This window comes from Apaloderma vittatum, unplaced genomic scaffold, assembly GCF_000703405.1.
Source record: "Apaloderma vittatum isolate BGI_N311 unplaced genomic scaffold, ASM70340v1 scaffold28328, whole genome shotgun sequence".
In the NCBI taxonomy this organism is placed as follows: domain Eukaryota; kingdom Metazoa; phylum Chordata; class Aves; order Trogoniformes; family Trogonidae; genus Apaloderma; species Apaloderma vittatum.
Window position 1 is genome coordinate 1 of NW_009732897.1, and position 14,163 is coordinate 14,163.

At 52.5% G+C, this 14,163-nt stretch overlaps 1 protein-coding gene across 1 annotated transcript in view; it reads right to left on the reverse strand.

Moving 5' to 3' along the window:
* Window positions 1-901: 901 nt before the first annotated feature.
* Window positions 902-14,163, reverse strand: part of EVPL (envoplakin) — a 23,230-nt gene continuing 9,968 nt past the window's right edge. Inside the window, exons 9-22 of the mRNA XM_009875688.1 lie at window positions 13,510-13,644; window positions 12,954-13,079; window positions 12,035-12,181; window positions 11,735-11,889; window positions 10,256-10,353; window positions 9,596-9,777; window positions 8,697-8,875; window positions 8,122-8,260; window positions 7,383-7,576; window positions 6,716-6,866; window positions 6,040-6,123; window positions 5,844-5,954; window positions 5,141-5,233; window positions 902-4,342 (exon numbers count right to left, since the gene is read on the reverse strand). Of these exons, the coding sequence (XP_009873990.1) occupies window positions 902-4,342; window positions 5,141-5,233; window positions 5,844-5,954; window positions 6,040-6,123; window positions 6,716-6,866; window positions 7,383-7,576; window positions 8,122-8,260; window positions 8,697-8,875; window positions 9,596-9,777; window positions 10,256-10,353; window positions 11,735-11,889; window positions 12,035-12,181; window positions 12,954-13,079; window positions 13,510-13,644 (5,235 nt within the window). The remainder of the gene's footprint in view (window positions 4,343-5,140; window positions 5,234-5,843; window positions 5,955-6,039; window positions 6,124-6,715; window positions 6,867-7,382; window positions 7,577-8,121; window positions 8,261-8,696; window positions 8,876-9,595; window positions 9,778-10,255; window positions 10,354-11,734; window positions 11,890-12,034; window positions 12,182-12,953; window positions 13,080-13,509; window positions 13,645-14,163) is intronic.

Below are 14,163 nucleotides of genomic sequence, written 5' to 3' on the forward strand. Positions count from 1 at the left end.
ATGGCAGCACAGCCTGCTGGGGTGTCAATCAATCCTCCCACCTTCGTGTTGTCAGCAAACTTGCTGGCAGTGCTCTCTAATCCCTCGTCCAGGTCATTGATGAATATACTGAACAGCTCTGGCCCCAGCACTGAGCCCTGAGGGACCCCACTAGACACAGGCCTCCAGCCAGACTCTGCCCCATTGACCACAACTCTCTGGCTTCTTCCCTGCAACCAGTTAGTGACCCACCTCACTACTCGGTCATCCAGACCACACTGCCTCAGTTTACCTATGAGGATGCTGTGCCTGAGGGTTGGCTTCCTCTGCCAGCAGCTCAGTGGAACGACCCAAGTCATTGTGCAACCAACACCATCACTGGTCTGCAGTGGAGAGACACATGTAGAAAGAAATTTAGGGGATCAGTGGGAACAAGAGTCTGCAAACCCTTTGTAGATTGGGCTGTGAGGTGTAGGATGGCATGGGGGGAGGACTAGCCTTGCCGTCGGCCACTTTGCAGCCTCAGCCTGCAGAGACAACACCACAGCCACAGAGACATTTTCTATGTTTATTGCATGCAGAAGAATGACCCAACTGGAAAACACTCTGGTCTCCCGTATTTTTGGGCAAACCACGTTTAATCTACTGCCAGTTCTCACCACCGACCCCCCCCTTTGCTGTCACAGCAGCAGCTGGGGCACTGCAAGGAGCCCAGCGTGTCAGGCCCTTACAACGCTCACAATCACGCTTTCTTCCTCACACGGCCAAGCTGTGTTGGGAAGCAGAGATAGCTAAGATAGAAGAGTATGCAGTCCTAAAGGCTAGACGCTCCGCTCCTGTGATCGCTGCCGCCTCCCTGAGGAGAGGTGTTTTGAAGGGATGAGCTCCTGAAGGAACCAGATCCAGTACGTGCCTGAACCATTCAATGCCTGAACCGCGAGAGCTTGGGGGAACGGTGGTACCGCTGATACCCCTCTGACGCGGCTGGGAGCAGCAGGAGGCTGCTCAGTGAATCCTTCTGGCAGAGGGCCATGGCCTCCTTGTAGTTTATCTTCTCTTTAGTGACAGGGTCAATGAGATCTTTTTCATAGTTGGACTCATCCTGGAGCCTGTTGGCCAGATCGCCTGTTATCATCCCTGTCTGGGCAGCTTCCAGCACAGGGATGCGACCAGTTTTCTTGGGATCGATGAGCCCTCCAGTTAGATGCTGGACCTCCAGATAGGGCAAAGCGCTGTCCTTGGTCATCCATCCCTTCTGAACTGCTTCCCCCACAGATAGCCTTCTCTTGGTCACTGGGTCCTCAATCCCTGTGAAAGCTTTCTGGGCATTGAGCAGTCTCTGCATGTAGGTCCTGTCAATCAGCCCCCTCTCCATCGCCTTGTGGACTGACAACCGGTCCCGAGAAATGAGGTCTATGATGCCCCCCGTGGCAGCCTGGGCTTCCAGGAGCTTCTGAGCCGTCATGGGATCAAGCAGCTTCTTCGCAACAGCAGTCTTGATGTTGTACTTGGTGTCAGTGGTGGTGTCATAGACCCCGGCGATGGGGGATGTGTCATCACAGAAGCCCTTCTGCGAGGCTGAGGGGAAGAAGCTTTGGGTTTGATGGGTGGTGGGTGAAGAGAGAGGGGATTTGGAGATGATGGAGCCAATAGAGAGGGATGGGGAAGGCTTAGATTCCCCAGCCACGAGCAAGGCGAATTCGGAGATGGGAAGCTTGCCATCCCGGTACAGCTGGTATTCCTCCTTTGTGATCCTCCTCAGCCTTAGTGCATCATCGATGGAGTACTGCTTCCCACTTTTCTTGTCAAGGAGGAGTGAGACTTCCCCATTGGGGCCCAGGGTGGTGACTTCCTCCCAGTCACACTCCAGCTCTTGCAGCTGGATGTACTGGCCTCTGTCTATGATGCCTCTCTTGTATGCCTCGTAAGGGGACATGTCCTTCCCTGTCTCAGGGTCCAAAATAGAGATCTTTGTGGAGAGGTTCGTCTCTCTCATCTGGGTCTCGTGATTGATTTCTTCCCGGCTGACCTTTGACTGGAGATCTCGAATGAACCTCTCCTTGTTGTAGATCTGGTCCTTCTCCCTAAGGATGTCTGCCTCCAGCAGGGAAAACTCGTGTTCCAGCTGCTTCTTCTTCTGCCTGTCATTCTCAGTCCGTTGGCTGAGCAATTTGGACTCCTCACGCAGGAAGAGGACTTTCTGCTGCTTCTGCCTCTCCAGCTCCCGCAGTTCACTCTCCAGGTTGGCTCTCTCCTGGATGGCCAAGTTCCTGGCTTTCTGCAGCTCCGTCTCTTCACGAGCCCATGTCCTTTTCATGCCTTCAGCTCTCTCAATCTTCTCCCTGAGCCGCCGTACCTCCTCCTCTGCCTTTTGCTTGGCTCCTCTCTCCCTGCTCAGCAGCTCCCAGATGCGTGCACGTTCACTCTCCAGCGCTCTGTCCTTTTCCACTCGAATCACCTCCTTGTAGATGGTCTTCTCCTGGGATTTTGTTTTCTGCAGGACATCAACTTGCACTTGCAGGTTCTTGCATTCTCTCTGTAAGTTCAGCACCTCCATCTTCTCACGGTCCAGCTCCAAGCGCAGGTTGCTCGCAGACTGTTCGAGGATTGGATCCTTCTCCAATTTAACCACTTCTTCCATAATGATCTTTTCTTGCACAGGGGCTGGGCTGTCCTCCAGCTCCTTTATTCTCAATGTGATTTGTCTCATCTCCTTCTCTAGTGCAAGCCTCTTGCTTCGATCCTCCTGAAAGTTGAGCAACTTCTCTTGCTCTTCCACCAGTGCACGAACCTGTTGCACATCACGTTCCAGACGACGCCTGTTGCTCACCTCCTCATCCAGACTCCGGCTCAGCCTACTGTGCTCATCTCGGAGCTTTGGATCCTTTTGAGTCAGTATTACCTCTTGAACAACTACCTTCTCCTCTGGCTTTCTCCTCTCCAGTAGCAAGTATTTATTCTGCAAGTCATAGATTGCGTCCTCTGCAGCTCTCCTCTTCTGAGACATGTTACGCACCTCTTGACGGAGGCGATCAGCTTCTTTTTCCAGGAGTGGATCGTTCTCGTATCGGATGACTTCCTTGTTGACCAGTTTGGTTTCCACCTTGGATCTCTCCCTCTTCCATTCATCCCTTTCACCCTGCAGCCTAATGAGCTGTTCTTGGGTCCTGCCATTAGTGTTCACTAGTTCATTGAGCTGCTGTTTCAGCCTGTCAATTTCTCTAAGAATCTCTGGGCTCTTCTCGTGTTTCACCACCTCCTCGATAACCTCCTTAAGCTCCACCACTGGTTTCTGCGCCCTGAGGACATTGAGCTCTGCTAAGGCCTCTTCCACTTCCCTGTCAATCTTTGTCCTCTTCAGAGTAACTTCCTGCAGCTCCCTTTTCAGGTGTGTAATTTGCCTCTCTGTTTCTGGATCCACCAGGAAAATCTCGTTGACCCTCTCTTTAACCTCTACCCTTGGTTTTTGCTTCTCTGCAATACTGTACCGGCTCTGCAGCTCTCCCAGCTCACCCGTAAGCAGCAAGTTTTTGCTCCTCTCTTCTTCAATCAGAGTTTTAAGCTTGGAAGACTCTCTCAACAACTCTGGGTCCTGCTCCACCTGCTTCACCTCCTTAACAATAATTTTGGGTTCTGCTGTCTCAATCAGCCTTTCCACCTCCTCAATCTTGTTCTTCACTTTCACTATCGCTTCTTCAGCAGACTTCCTCTTGAAGGATTCCTCATCGATTTGCAACTGCAGAGTCCTAACGGACTTCAGCATTTCTGGGTTTTTCTCCAGTTTGATCAGCTCCTTCACCACCACTTTCTCTCGGATATTGGGCTGCTTTCGCTCCAGCATGTGCAGCTCCCTCTTATGCTGCTCAAGGTCAGCAGCAGCAGCCAAGCTTTCCTCCCGGAGACGTTGGATCTCCTGACGAAGACTGGCTGCTTGGCTATCCAGGCTTGGATCTTTCTCGATTTTTGTGATCTCTTTGGTGAGGAGCTGGGCAGGAACAACCTTCTTCTCACTCTCCATCTGGGCAAGCTTCCGGCTCATCACTTCAATGTTTTCTTGCAGGGTCTGCCTCTTTTTGCCTTCCTCTTCAATCTGCTGTGCCATCTTAGACAAGTTGCTCTCCACCTGTGGGTCTCTGTAATACTCTATCACCTCCTTTTCTTCCACTCTTTCAATGGGCTTCTGAGTCTTCAACATTAGCAGTTTGTTTCTGCGTTCCTCCAGGTCCTCTTGAATCTTGGCCACTTTCCCCCTTTCCTCCTCCAGCTGCGATTTCAATCCCTCAGATTCTCTGCTTGCTGTGGCTTTGTTTTCAGATTGCTGTGTTTGCTCGTGTGCAGCTTCAATGTCCTCATGCACTTCCTTCTGCAAGGCAAAAACAAAAAAAGAATTTTTAAAAAAGACAGGAAAACCAAGTTGCTCTTTGGATCTGGCGCAGACACCTTTTCCACAACAAGGCAAGGTAGGAGACCCAAGGATCCTCCAAGTAATGCTGATCGTAAAGGGCAAACAAGGGCACATTCCCATCATCTCAACAATTGACTTGATGTGTCCCCCCCCTTCTCATGGAGGTGCTGCTGCAGCCCACGAAGGTGCTTTGTGCTGCTGTGTGGGATCTGCAGCTGAGGCAGGGTAATGCGACTGGTCCCCACCGTGCAGCTGGTCACGGAGTGCCCCAGCTTAATCCTTGTCCCGCCTGAGCACACGCAAAGTCATCCAGACCAGAGACATTCCCTGCAGGGAAATCAAGCCCTAGAAAGGCAGAGAAGTGTCCTGTTGCTTTGAAGCGTTTTCAGAAGGTTGAGCACTAAATTCCAGCCACGTCCCCAGACGAATCTGAAGTTCTCAGTCTGTGAACTTTGATTAGATACAGCTGAGAACAGAACCTAAGAGCCCTAATCTTTTCTCCTAGCATAAACTACAGCTTCAGTAGAGATATGAGGGCTGAGGTGATGAAAGTCACCGCCTAAGATCAGTGTCACTGAAAGGGGTTACTTGTAGCCTTTTTCTCACAGGGATTTCCATTCCTCTCCTTCCTCACACCTGGATGTGGAGATCTGGGGAGGGCTGAGAAGATCCCAGGCTGAGCAGATTGCTGACAGCTTGGGAAAGATCATTTCAGCGCTCAGTCTAGAGAACCCCAAGCTTGCCATTAGCTAGTACCTTCTCAACAACCTTCTTGGCAAACTCCAGCCGGCTGAGCTGCTGTTTGTTTTCTGCTGCTAGCTCCATGTAGAGCTTGGTGACATCATTTTCCTGAAAAAGAAACAGTGGTGAGAGCCTTGTCCCCCTCCCCCCCGACACATCTGTCGGATGGCAACCTCTTCCAACCTTCCTTTCACCCGGGTGCACGTTGTGTACTGCTCTATTCCAGGGAATAGCACCTTTACATCCGACTTTCTAGAGACACACAGAGTCCAAGGACTCATATTGGACCTCCTCTGTCCTTTTTATTCGAATGCCTGTGAGATGCCTGCTATCCCGCATGGTGTCCAGACTTCCCACCTTGGGCCACACACGGATGGCAAATAGCCCAAGGGCGATGCAGGAAAAGCTGGGGTGTAACTGAAAAGAGCCCAGAGGAGCTCTGGCTCAGTCCCACACACCTACCCTGCACGTTTTATCTTCACACTCCATATGGCAAGGAGGTATCATCAGCCGTCTCACCCAAAGGCACAAGACACACTCCTAATTCAGAGTCTCCTGTGTTGCTTTGCCCCACAGAGATCCCTGATGACATTTGTCCTTGGGATTAGGACCACGACCAGATGTGGCTGCAGGAGCGGACTAAGGCCTCGCAGAGGACACAGGGCTTGGATAAGGAGCTATAGACAAGGCTTTCCATGCCTTTATCTTAATATTTTACCTGGGCCTGGATGCTTTCTTGTAGAGGGGTCACACGCAGCCTCTTGGCAGCGAAGTCTGTCAGACTAGGGTCCAGAGAAGAGCTGTATTTCCCTGCTTGGAGTTCATAGTCCTGTTCAGAGCAGAAACAGAAGAATCAGTTGGGATCTCTCGGGTGAGACACTAAAGAAGCGACACGTGGGAAAACTGAGCCATACATTGAGGGTGGACTGCACATTCCGGGACAGTCTGACCACTGCGTTCTTCTCGGGTTCCTTGCTTTCGATCTCCTCCACCAGCCTCTGCAGGAGACACATGATGTTAACGACACGTTGAAATACAGCAACCCAGTAATAGTCTTGCAGCCAAGAGCAGTACCTCAGCCTAGTACTGAAAGGAATGGTGGGAACGGGAAGGCACTTAGGAAGAGTCTCTGGGGTTTTATTGGCTCTCAGCAGCACTCTCAGCTGCTCAGGACCTGCCATGCTAATTTATCATGTATGCGACAAATACCAGCCAACACAGGGACCTCCACATTTCATCATCTGAACTCGTCAGCTTAGGACCTGCTCAAGGCAAGAAAGATGCAGGACCCAGACGCAACATCTCAGCCCAAGGTTCAATTTATCAGGATCTGGGTGTGTCCTCTCCGTGGACAGAATATCAGCCTGGGGGTGACCGGCCCAGCTGAGGACACCAGCACTGCAGATAAACGCAGCTAAACGCAGCAGGGCAAGATACATCAGCTGTGGGCTGCAATCCATTGTTCTAGTTCATTCACTGTGATGGGTAGAGCACACAACTAGGAGTTGGTTACTATTTTGCATACTATTCACAAGCAAATTCCCCCATCCCTGTAACCTCACAGGTCACGAGGCTTGCCCTAGAACAGACCTTCTGCGCCTGCAGCTTGTAATTGATCCGGCTTGGCCCATCCGTGGTCTTTACTTGATGCTTGGGTAGATTGTTCATCCAGAACATCAGGTTCTCGTTGGAATTTTGGAATTGCTGGTAGGTGAGGCTGATATTTCTGAGGGTCTTCTCTCTGCAGAGCACAAAGGTGAACAGGAACTTTAAGGGCAAGAGCAAAGAGTCATGTTCAAGCTCCTAAAAAGACACTATAATGAGAACGTCACCGCAACAAACATCAGGATAACAAAAACAAGGGGGTGACAACTGCTCCCTGAGTGGGGAGCACAACTGTGCACATCAGGTTTGCTACTGCAGCATGAACACAGCTTGAGAGATGGGAGAAGACAAAACGCAGGCAACCAGCAGCAATGCCTGCGAGAAGTGTTAAGCACCAGGGGCTCTCTGGTGGAGTCGCTGGGTCAGGCAGAGGCCAGCAGCAGCTACATAAAACTGCATTCTCACAGCTATCTGGAAGCTCAAAGCCTGTGCTGTGCATGGGATGGTGGCGTCTACAAAGCAGGACAGGCCTGGTCCCCAGCGTTACAGCAGGATGGTCAGGATCAGGGTCCTGCAAAGAACACACTCTAGGGACTCAGACTAGCGCTGGTCTTTGTCAGTTAAGAGCAGAGATGATGCCACGGCTCCTCACCGCTGATCCAGTTGGTCTGCAACGGCATGGTAGCGATCGTTGAGGAGCTGCACCTCCCGCCTCTGCCGGGGCAGGTCGGGGCAGTACTCCTGGAAGTTGTTCTGCACGGCGCTGCAGCTGTGCTCGGCATCCTTGAGCCCCCGGTTCAGCTTCAGCACACAGTCCTCTTGGGCCACCAGGTCCCGCTTCATCTTCTGCCAGGGAAAAAGTGGCAGCTCCAAGTTTTGCATCAGTCAGTGCAACGAACAGAAATACCCTCCTCGTCACCATCCTTAACCACACAGCACTTGGGGGCTAGCCAGGTTCTCCAACATGTGCCACGAAAGAGAGAACAGCGAGGCTTATTCAGTAGAGAAGGTGGTTGAACGTTGCATGAGACAGAAAGGAGAAGTTTTGGGGAAGGCAAGAAAAGGTCACTGTGAGACAGGGGTGAGAGCTACCGAGGGGCAGGCAGACTGGCAGCAGGAGGGAATAGGGATGGGTGTGTGGCAGAGCAACAGAGGTGAGATGCCAAGAGGTGCATCACATATTTTGGAGACCCCAAAGGTAGCCTGGGAGGGACAGAGCCTTTTTCTAGCTAGTCAGTGCAGGTCAGCCTGCAATGCCAACATAAAGCCTTCAGGGAACAAGTGCTTAGAAAGGTTTAATCGCTGGTGTCTTGAAGTGCTCAAGTAAGCCAAGGTCAGCTCTCCCCACCATTGCTCTCCCCTTCTTAATGTAGATCCTGATGTTCACCTACCTGTAGGTCATTGGCCCGATCCTGCAGGGCATTAGGGGATGCAGGAATGATGCTGTCCTGAGCCAGTTTGGCTTCAAATGTGCTGACAATCTTGTCTGTGTTCTCAATCTGAGTCTCCAGGTTCAGGGCAGCCTTAGCCCTGGGCAAAGGAAAAATGGCAGGACAAGGTTAGCTACAGAAGACCCCATTCTTCTCCTTTTCTCTTTGATTTTGCATATTTAAGCTCATTTAACGTCAGAGTTTCTGCAGCGTGGCAGAGTGCAAGCAATATGCACTCACAACCCTGTTATGCTGCCCAGCAGATACGTTGCATTTCACCACACAGCAAAGCTGTGACACCCCCCCCTTGTGTTGGACTTTCCACAGTGGAGGGATGTGACCACAGATTGCACACAGCAATTCCTTCCAAGGTGCCTTTGATGATGGATGAGAGGTTTCCAACTTGCACTGGGCGAGAGGGATCTCGACCAGTGGCCATGTAGACCAAAAGCACTTTCTCTCGTGCTTCTGTGATGACACCTCTGCACAAGGACTTCTTGCCGTCATTCCCATCAGACCGCGCCACCATCACTCACTTCTCATTGTACAGGCTGGAGAGCATGTTGACATCATTGTATTTGCTCCTGAGGGCATTCAGCGTGACAGGGAGCTGGGAAGCGGAGGTGCTGGTGGGTTTCTTGGAAAGGTAGGTCTCACACTCCTTCTGCAAAGCATCCTTGGCTGCCCCCAGGTTCTCAAGTTTCTTTGTTGTTTCCTGGCACAGCAGAGGGGAGCAGTCACCCAACTCAGTCATAACAGTGCTGTTGCGAAAACACGTCTCCCTCAGGGATGAATTTTGCTGTGGGGCTAAGGGTGTGGTGGCCCTCTCCAGGAGATGGCCCTTGGGGCACAGCCCCATCCAGACTGTGACTGTCTGGCAATGGCAGGGTGTGGGAAAGAGATCCACAGAGACAGAGATGGAAGAAACCTACTTGCCTGAGTCCATCCTCCTGCCAGGGTTGGATAAATACCAGCAGATGAAGATGTAACGAGCTGAACTACTCCAGACCCAGACCTTATCCCAGAGGAAAGGAGGGGGGCTCCAGGGCACTACCTTGTGTCCTGTCCCTCTCACATCTGCCAGCCTGTGCTCCTCATCAGTGAGCCAAAGCTGGTCCTTGGATCAAGTCTTTCTATCTCATAATCTTTTCTGCTGCTGACTTGAGAGTGGAGGGTGACAAGATCCCTATGACAAGGCTGAGGACTCCCCCAGGACTGGTGAGCTCTGAAATGAATGGACCATCTCGCTACAGAGCTGAGCCAAGAGGAGAGCCTGCGTTTCCCCAGGGTTTGGCTTAATCCGCCCCATTTCAAAGGCTCACGCCAGCCTGAAACCCCTCGAAACGGGTTTCTCCTTTGAAGTGTGCAATTACTTTGGGCCAAGGATACAGCACTGCTAGTCATCCTGCTCCAACCCGCCCCCAGCAGCACCCACCTGCTGGTGTTTGATCCTCCTGGCAAGGTCATCTGTGGGGTCGCTGTAGCTCACTGGAGACCTCACTCGGTTCAAGACCTCCTTCTCTACCTGAATCAGGTCCTTGCCGACATGATCCAGGCTACTGAGAAGGTGGTCAGCTTGGGGATCATCTTGGACCACTGCGGGGCTCCTGGCCAGAGCTGCAGTGAAACACAGCACAGGTTAGTCCCCATTTCTCATCTGCTGTCCCAGTCTTGGTGCGTGGCCCTTTCCCTGAGCTCTGCTGTTCACAGTCCCTAAAGCTCCAACTCCCTCCCCTGACAGCCCTGCTGCAAAGCTCTGCCTGTTGTGTTTTGCCAGCTCTGAAGCTCACGGGCTTCCCCTGAGCATGGGGGTTTGATGCAACCATAAACAACTTGGTTAACATTTCTAATCCACAGAGCATCAAGCACATGCATGTGCCTCCCCACAGCAGAGGCTTGGGGAAATGGTTTTAGCTCTGAGCCAGAGCTCAGGCCCAATGGAGCAAGTCAGGTTATCCCATTGGGCGCTGTTTTCCACAGAGCAGAAGACATCCTCACACTGACCCGCAGGAACCTCCGCCTGCGGGACTGGGAGCTCTGCAAGGAAGGTGTGTGGGCTTGCTCTGGAGAGGGCAGGACTAACCGGCCGACGTACCCTGCTGGCTGGGCTGGACCTGCTCCTTGTGGCTGTGTCTCAGGGAGCTCTGAACGGCCGCTCGCTTCTGCTTCACCGTGTTCAGTTCCCCTTCCAGGCTGTGAGCAGAGAGCAGCATTGTCAGCCAGGCACAACAGGAAACCGCTGCACTGAGCAAGCCTTGACAGAGCCCAGCCCAGCAGCAGCTCCGTGCCGCTGCTGGGGAAGGGGTCTCCAAGGTAGGAGCAGGCTGGGAGCCTGCAGCCTGGTGTAACTCAGAGATGTCCCTTAGGAAAGGGGACAACAGCAAGAGCAGCTGGTTGGTTCGAGCAGTTGTTTTCCCAATGGAGCCAGTGTTTCTGACTCTCAGCAGAAGCTGGAAATTTATTTCGTGTCACTGCAGTGCTTTGCAGCTTCATGGGAAGTGAGTTCAAGTCCTGCACATGCCAAGCCTCATTTGTAGGGATGGTTCCCTTCTAATGAAACGAGAGTGGGGCTCAGCAGGAGCTAGAAAGACAGAGGAAATCTCTGGGTGAGAAAAGACTGATGGAGCCAGGAGGACGGGGTTTTGAAGGACCAGGCTAGTCCACATCCCTGCTATGGACTGCTCCAGCTCAACACCATGCTCTAAAGGTCCCAGTTTGCTTGGCTTTTGTCTCTGCGGGGCCAGGACATAGCTCGATGCAGAGGCACCAGATGGTGGAGCTGGTTGGGAAATTAAAGAAAGATGAAGTGTAGGAAGGGAAATTAAACAAGCTGTCAGGTGTGGACTGAAAATAGCCGTTATCCGGGAGGACAATGCAAACTTTTTCTGTTTTAAACCACGCATGAAACTCATAAATCCAAAGGACTCACTAATCTGGGGTGCGCACCCAGGAAGAGCAACACAATGAAGTAACCACGGCTGAGTGACTTGGGGAGCCAACCTCCCATCGGGGTCATGCCCAAGGTCTCTGGGCTGTGGGTCTTGAGCAGCACCGATTTATCCCAGCACCCGGGGACAGGATTCTGTAGGTAATGCCAAAGCTGCTGCGCTACCACCCCATCCTGTGGGAAGCAGGGAAGCTGAATGAGCAAGCAGGCAGCAGGCTACGCGGCGGTTCCAGGAACCATTCTCAGTCTCCAGCTGGGGCTGCCTGAGAGAAGATACCACAGATAATTCTGTCCTGTTTGGCAAGTCCCAAGCTCCAGACTGATTCTGCAATGAATTTAGTCAAACCTATGCGAGTCATATGTTTGGGTGAAGAAATCAAGCCTGACTGCCAGAAAACTCTTTGACAGCAAGGTCTGTGAGGCATGCAGCGACGTCGAGGAATAGCAGGAACCTGGACTAGGTACCCGGGTGCAGGGAACAATCCCTCTCCAGGAGGAATTTCTTACTAGATAGTGAACAGGTCTGTTCCCAGCTGCTATTTCTCTGCAGCTGAGGCAGTCGGGCTGGCTATAGCCTAAGATCAAATCTGAATGTCTCTTGGGTCAGGCTCTCCATTGCAGACTCACCTATTGACCTTGTCTACAGCCTCAGGATCTGGTGGAGGGATGGAGAAGCAAGCAGAAGGTGCCTCCTGGACCACACCAGTGCTGCTCTGCACCACCCACATCTCCGGGTTGCTGTTGTCCTTCAGAGTGTACTTGTCACCTCTGGTCAGCTGCACCTGGGACAAAGACACAAAACTCAATGAAAGGCTTGGCTTTCCAGCCATAGGCCAGTTCCTCCCACCACAAAGCCGAGATCTGGAGCAACCAAAGAAGAATCCAGTTGTCTGCCTCGTCTGAGGGTACTGCTGGGCAAGCCCTCACCTCCCCAGCGTCCCAGTCACAGAGGGTGTCCAGGGTGAGGGTCTGGGAGGGACGCAACCTGCGCAGTTTCAGTGGGCTGATGTCTTTACTCCTTCTCTTCAGGTCAGCAATGCTCTTCTCCGCCTGCTTCACTGCCTTCTCTTCGTTCTAGATAAAACAGAGAAGACAGTGGTTGTAACCAGGCTTGGGTGAGAAGGAGGAGGTGGGGCGTTGCACCACAGGGGGTGTGCTGGGCTCAGCTGTCCATCCCCGTGTGCTCACTGCTGGCGTGAAGTTAGAAGTGTCTCCTTGACTCCTCCACATTCCTTCCTCCCCTTTCTATTGTCTACACTTTCCTCAGTTTCCTTCGTTCACAGCAGATCTGCCCTTGAAGGCACAGTGTCAGTTAACCTTAGGTGACCCCACACTGTCATTTTCTCCATGTATATATGGAGAAGCTTTTCTTCTCAAAAGAGGAACAGAGATCTGCCAAGGAGTGGCCACATTCCAGAGTCAGGACTAAGATCCCAGCATCTCTTGAGAGTGAAATGCGTGGCATGCATATGAAGATACTGCATTGAACGTGTCCCATCCCTTTCTCCCGGGCAAACGTTCCTTTCTAATCCGCATCCTGCCCCTGAGGTCAGATTTCTCTATTTTCACCCTTGGCTCATGTGGGTGCTGAGGAGATGGGAGGACCTTTCCCCACTGCTTGGATACCAGCACCTCTCCCCTCTGCGGGCCCTCTAATCCAAGGGTCTCGTGTTCAGGACAGCACACGGCTCCAACCTCACGCTTCTCCTTTACTCTGAAGGTGACCTGGAGCCTGTCCTGGTAAGGTTATTTACCCACCTCCTCCCCACTGTTATTTATTGGGAAAGTTGTGATATTTGGTCTTCCCCTTAGAGCTGGTGAGTGCCACCAGCCCTGAAGACCTCACCTCCAGTTGAAGCAGCAGATCTGACACTACCCCAGGGCTGTCTTTGTTAAACTTGCTGTATTTGGTGTCCAGGTCAGAGTTCATCTTCTTCAAGGAGCGGCTCACAGCCTCAGCATCGTCCTGAAACTGCAGGTGTAGGTAGGAAACCAGTCAGGGGTGGGAGGACATCACTGTCACCAAGCCTCTTAGTTTCCAGGGTCTCTGCCACAACCTCAGAAGACCCTACAGACCCTCCTCAGAGTGTGTGCTTGGACAAGGACCCTCCATCACCTGAGCCACAGGCAAATAATCCCACTCAACAGGTAATGCCAGTGAGCAAACCCTCCCCGCCCCTCTTTTCCAAGCCAGCAGATTAATGCAACAGGGCTGAGGAGATGAGCTGGAGGCCAGTTCGTCACTGCAGCACTAAAGGACTGTGTTTTGAGACGTGTTTCCTCGGACTAGGTGGAAGCAAAGGGTCTCCTGTCCTCATTCCTCTGCTGTCTCTCTTCCCAGCCTGCCCACTCCAGCCTGACACTGCAGCCCCATGGCCTGTGCTCTCTTCATTGCTTTTTACCTTCTTGTAGCTCTCCACGCATTTCAGCTGACTCTCCTGGCAAATGCAGAGATTCAGGAAATTCTGCCACTCATTCTTCAGGGCTTCCTGGTGAGCCTGTGGTGGGACAGAGAACGACTCACTGGGCTCCAGCCAGTCCTACTTCCCCCAACCTCCTTGTCTCCTTACCCTAGAAGTCCCAAAGACCAGGAGAAGAGTGGAGACTGCTTCTGAGCGCAGACAAAGCTATGCCCAGGCATTGCCTGATGCTGAGCCCAAGCAAGGACACTGCTCGACAAGGACAGGGCAGCCACCATTTCTCAAGGGGCCTCAGCTTATCAGTGCTGGTGGCTAATGTCATCCTGGGGTGGATTAGAAGGGGGTGGCTGGTAGGATGAGAGAGGTTCTCCTGCCCCTCTGCTCTGCCCTGGTGAGGCCACATCTGGAATGTTGTGTCCAGTTCTGGGCCCCTCAGCTCCAGAGAGACAGGGAACTGCTGGAGAGAGCCCAGCGCAGCCCCAGGGATGATGCAGGGATGGAACATCTCCCTGGGGAGGAAGGGCTGAAGGAGCTGGGGCTCTGCAGCTGGGGAAGAGGAGCCTGAGGGGTGACCTCATAAATGTTTATAAATATGTCAAGGGGGAGTGTCAGGAGGACAGAGCCAGGCTCTGCTCA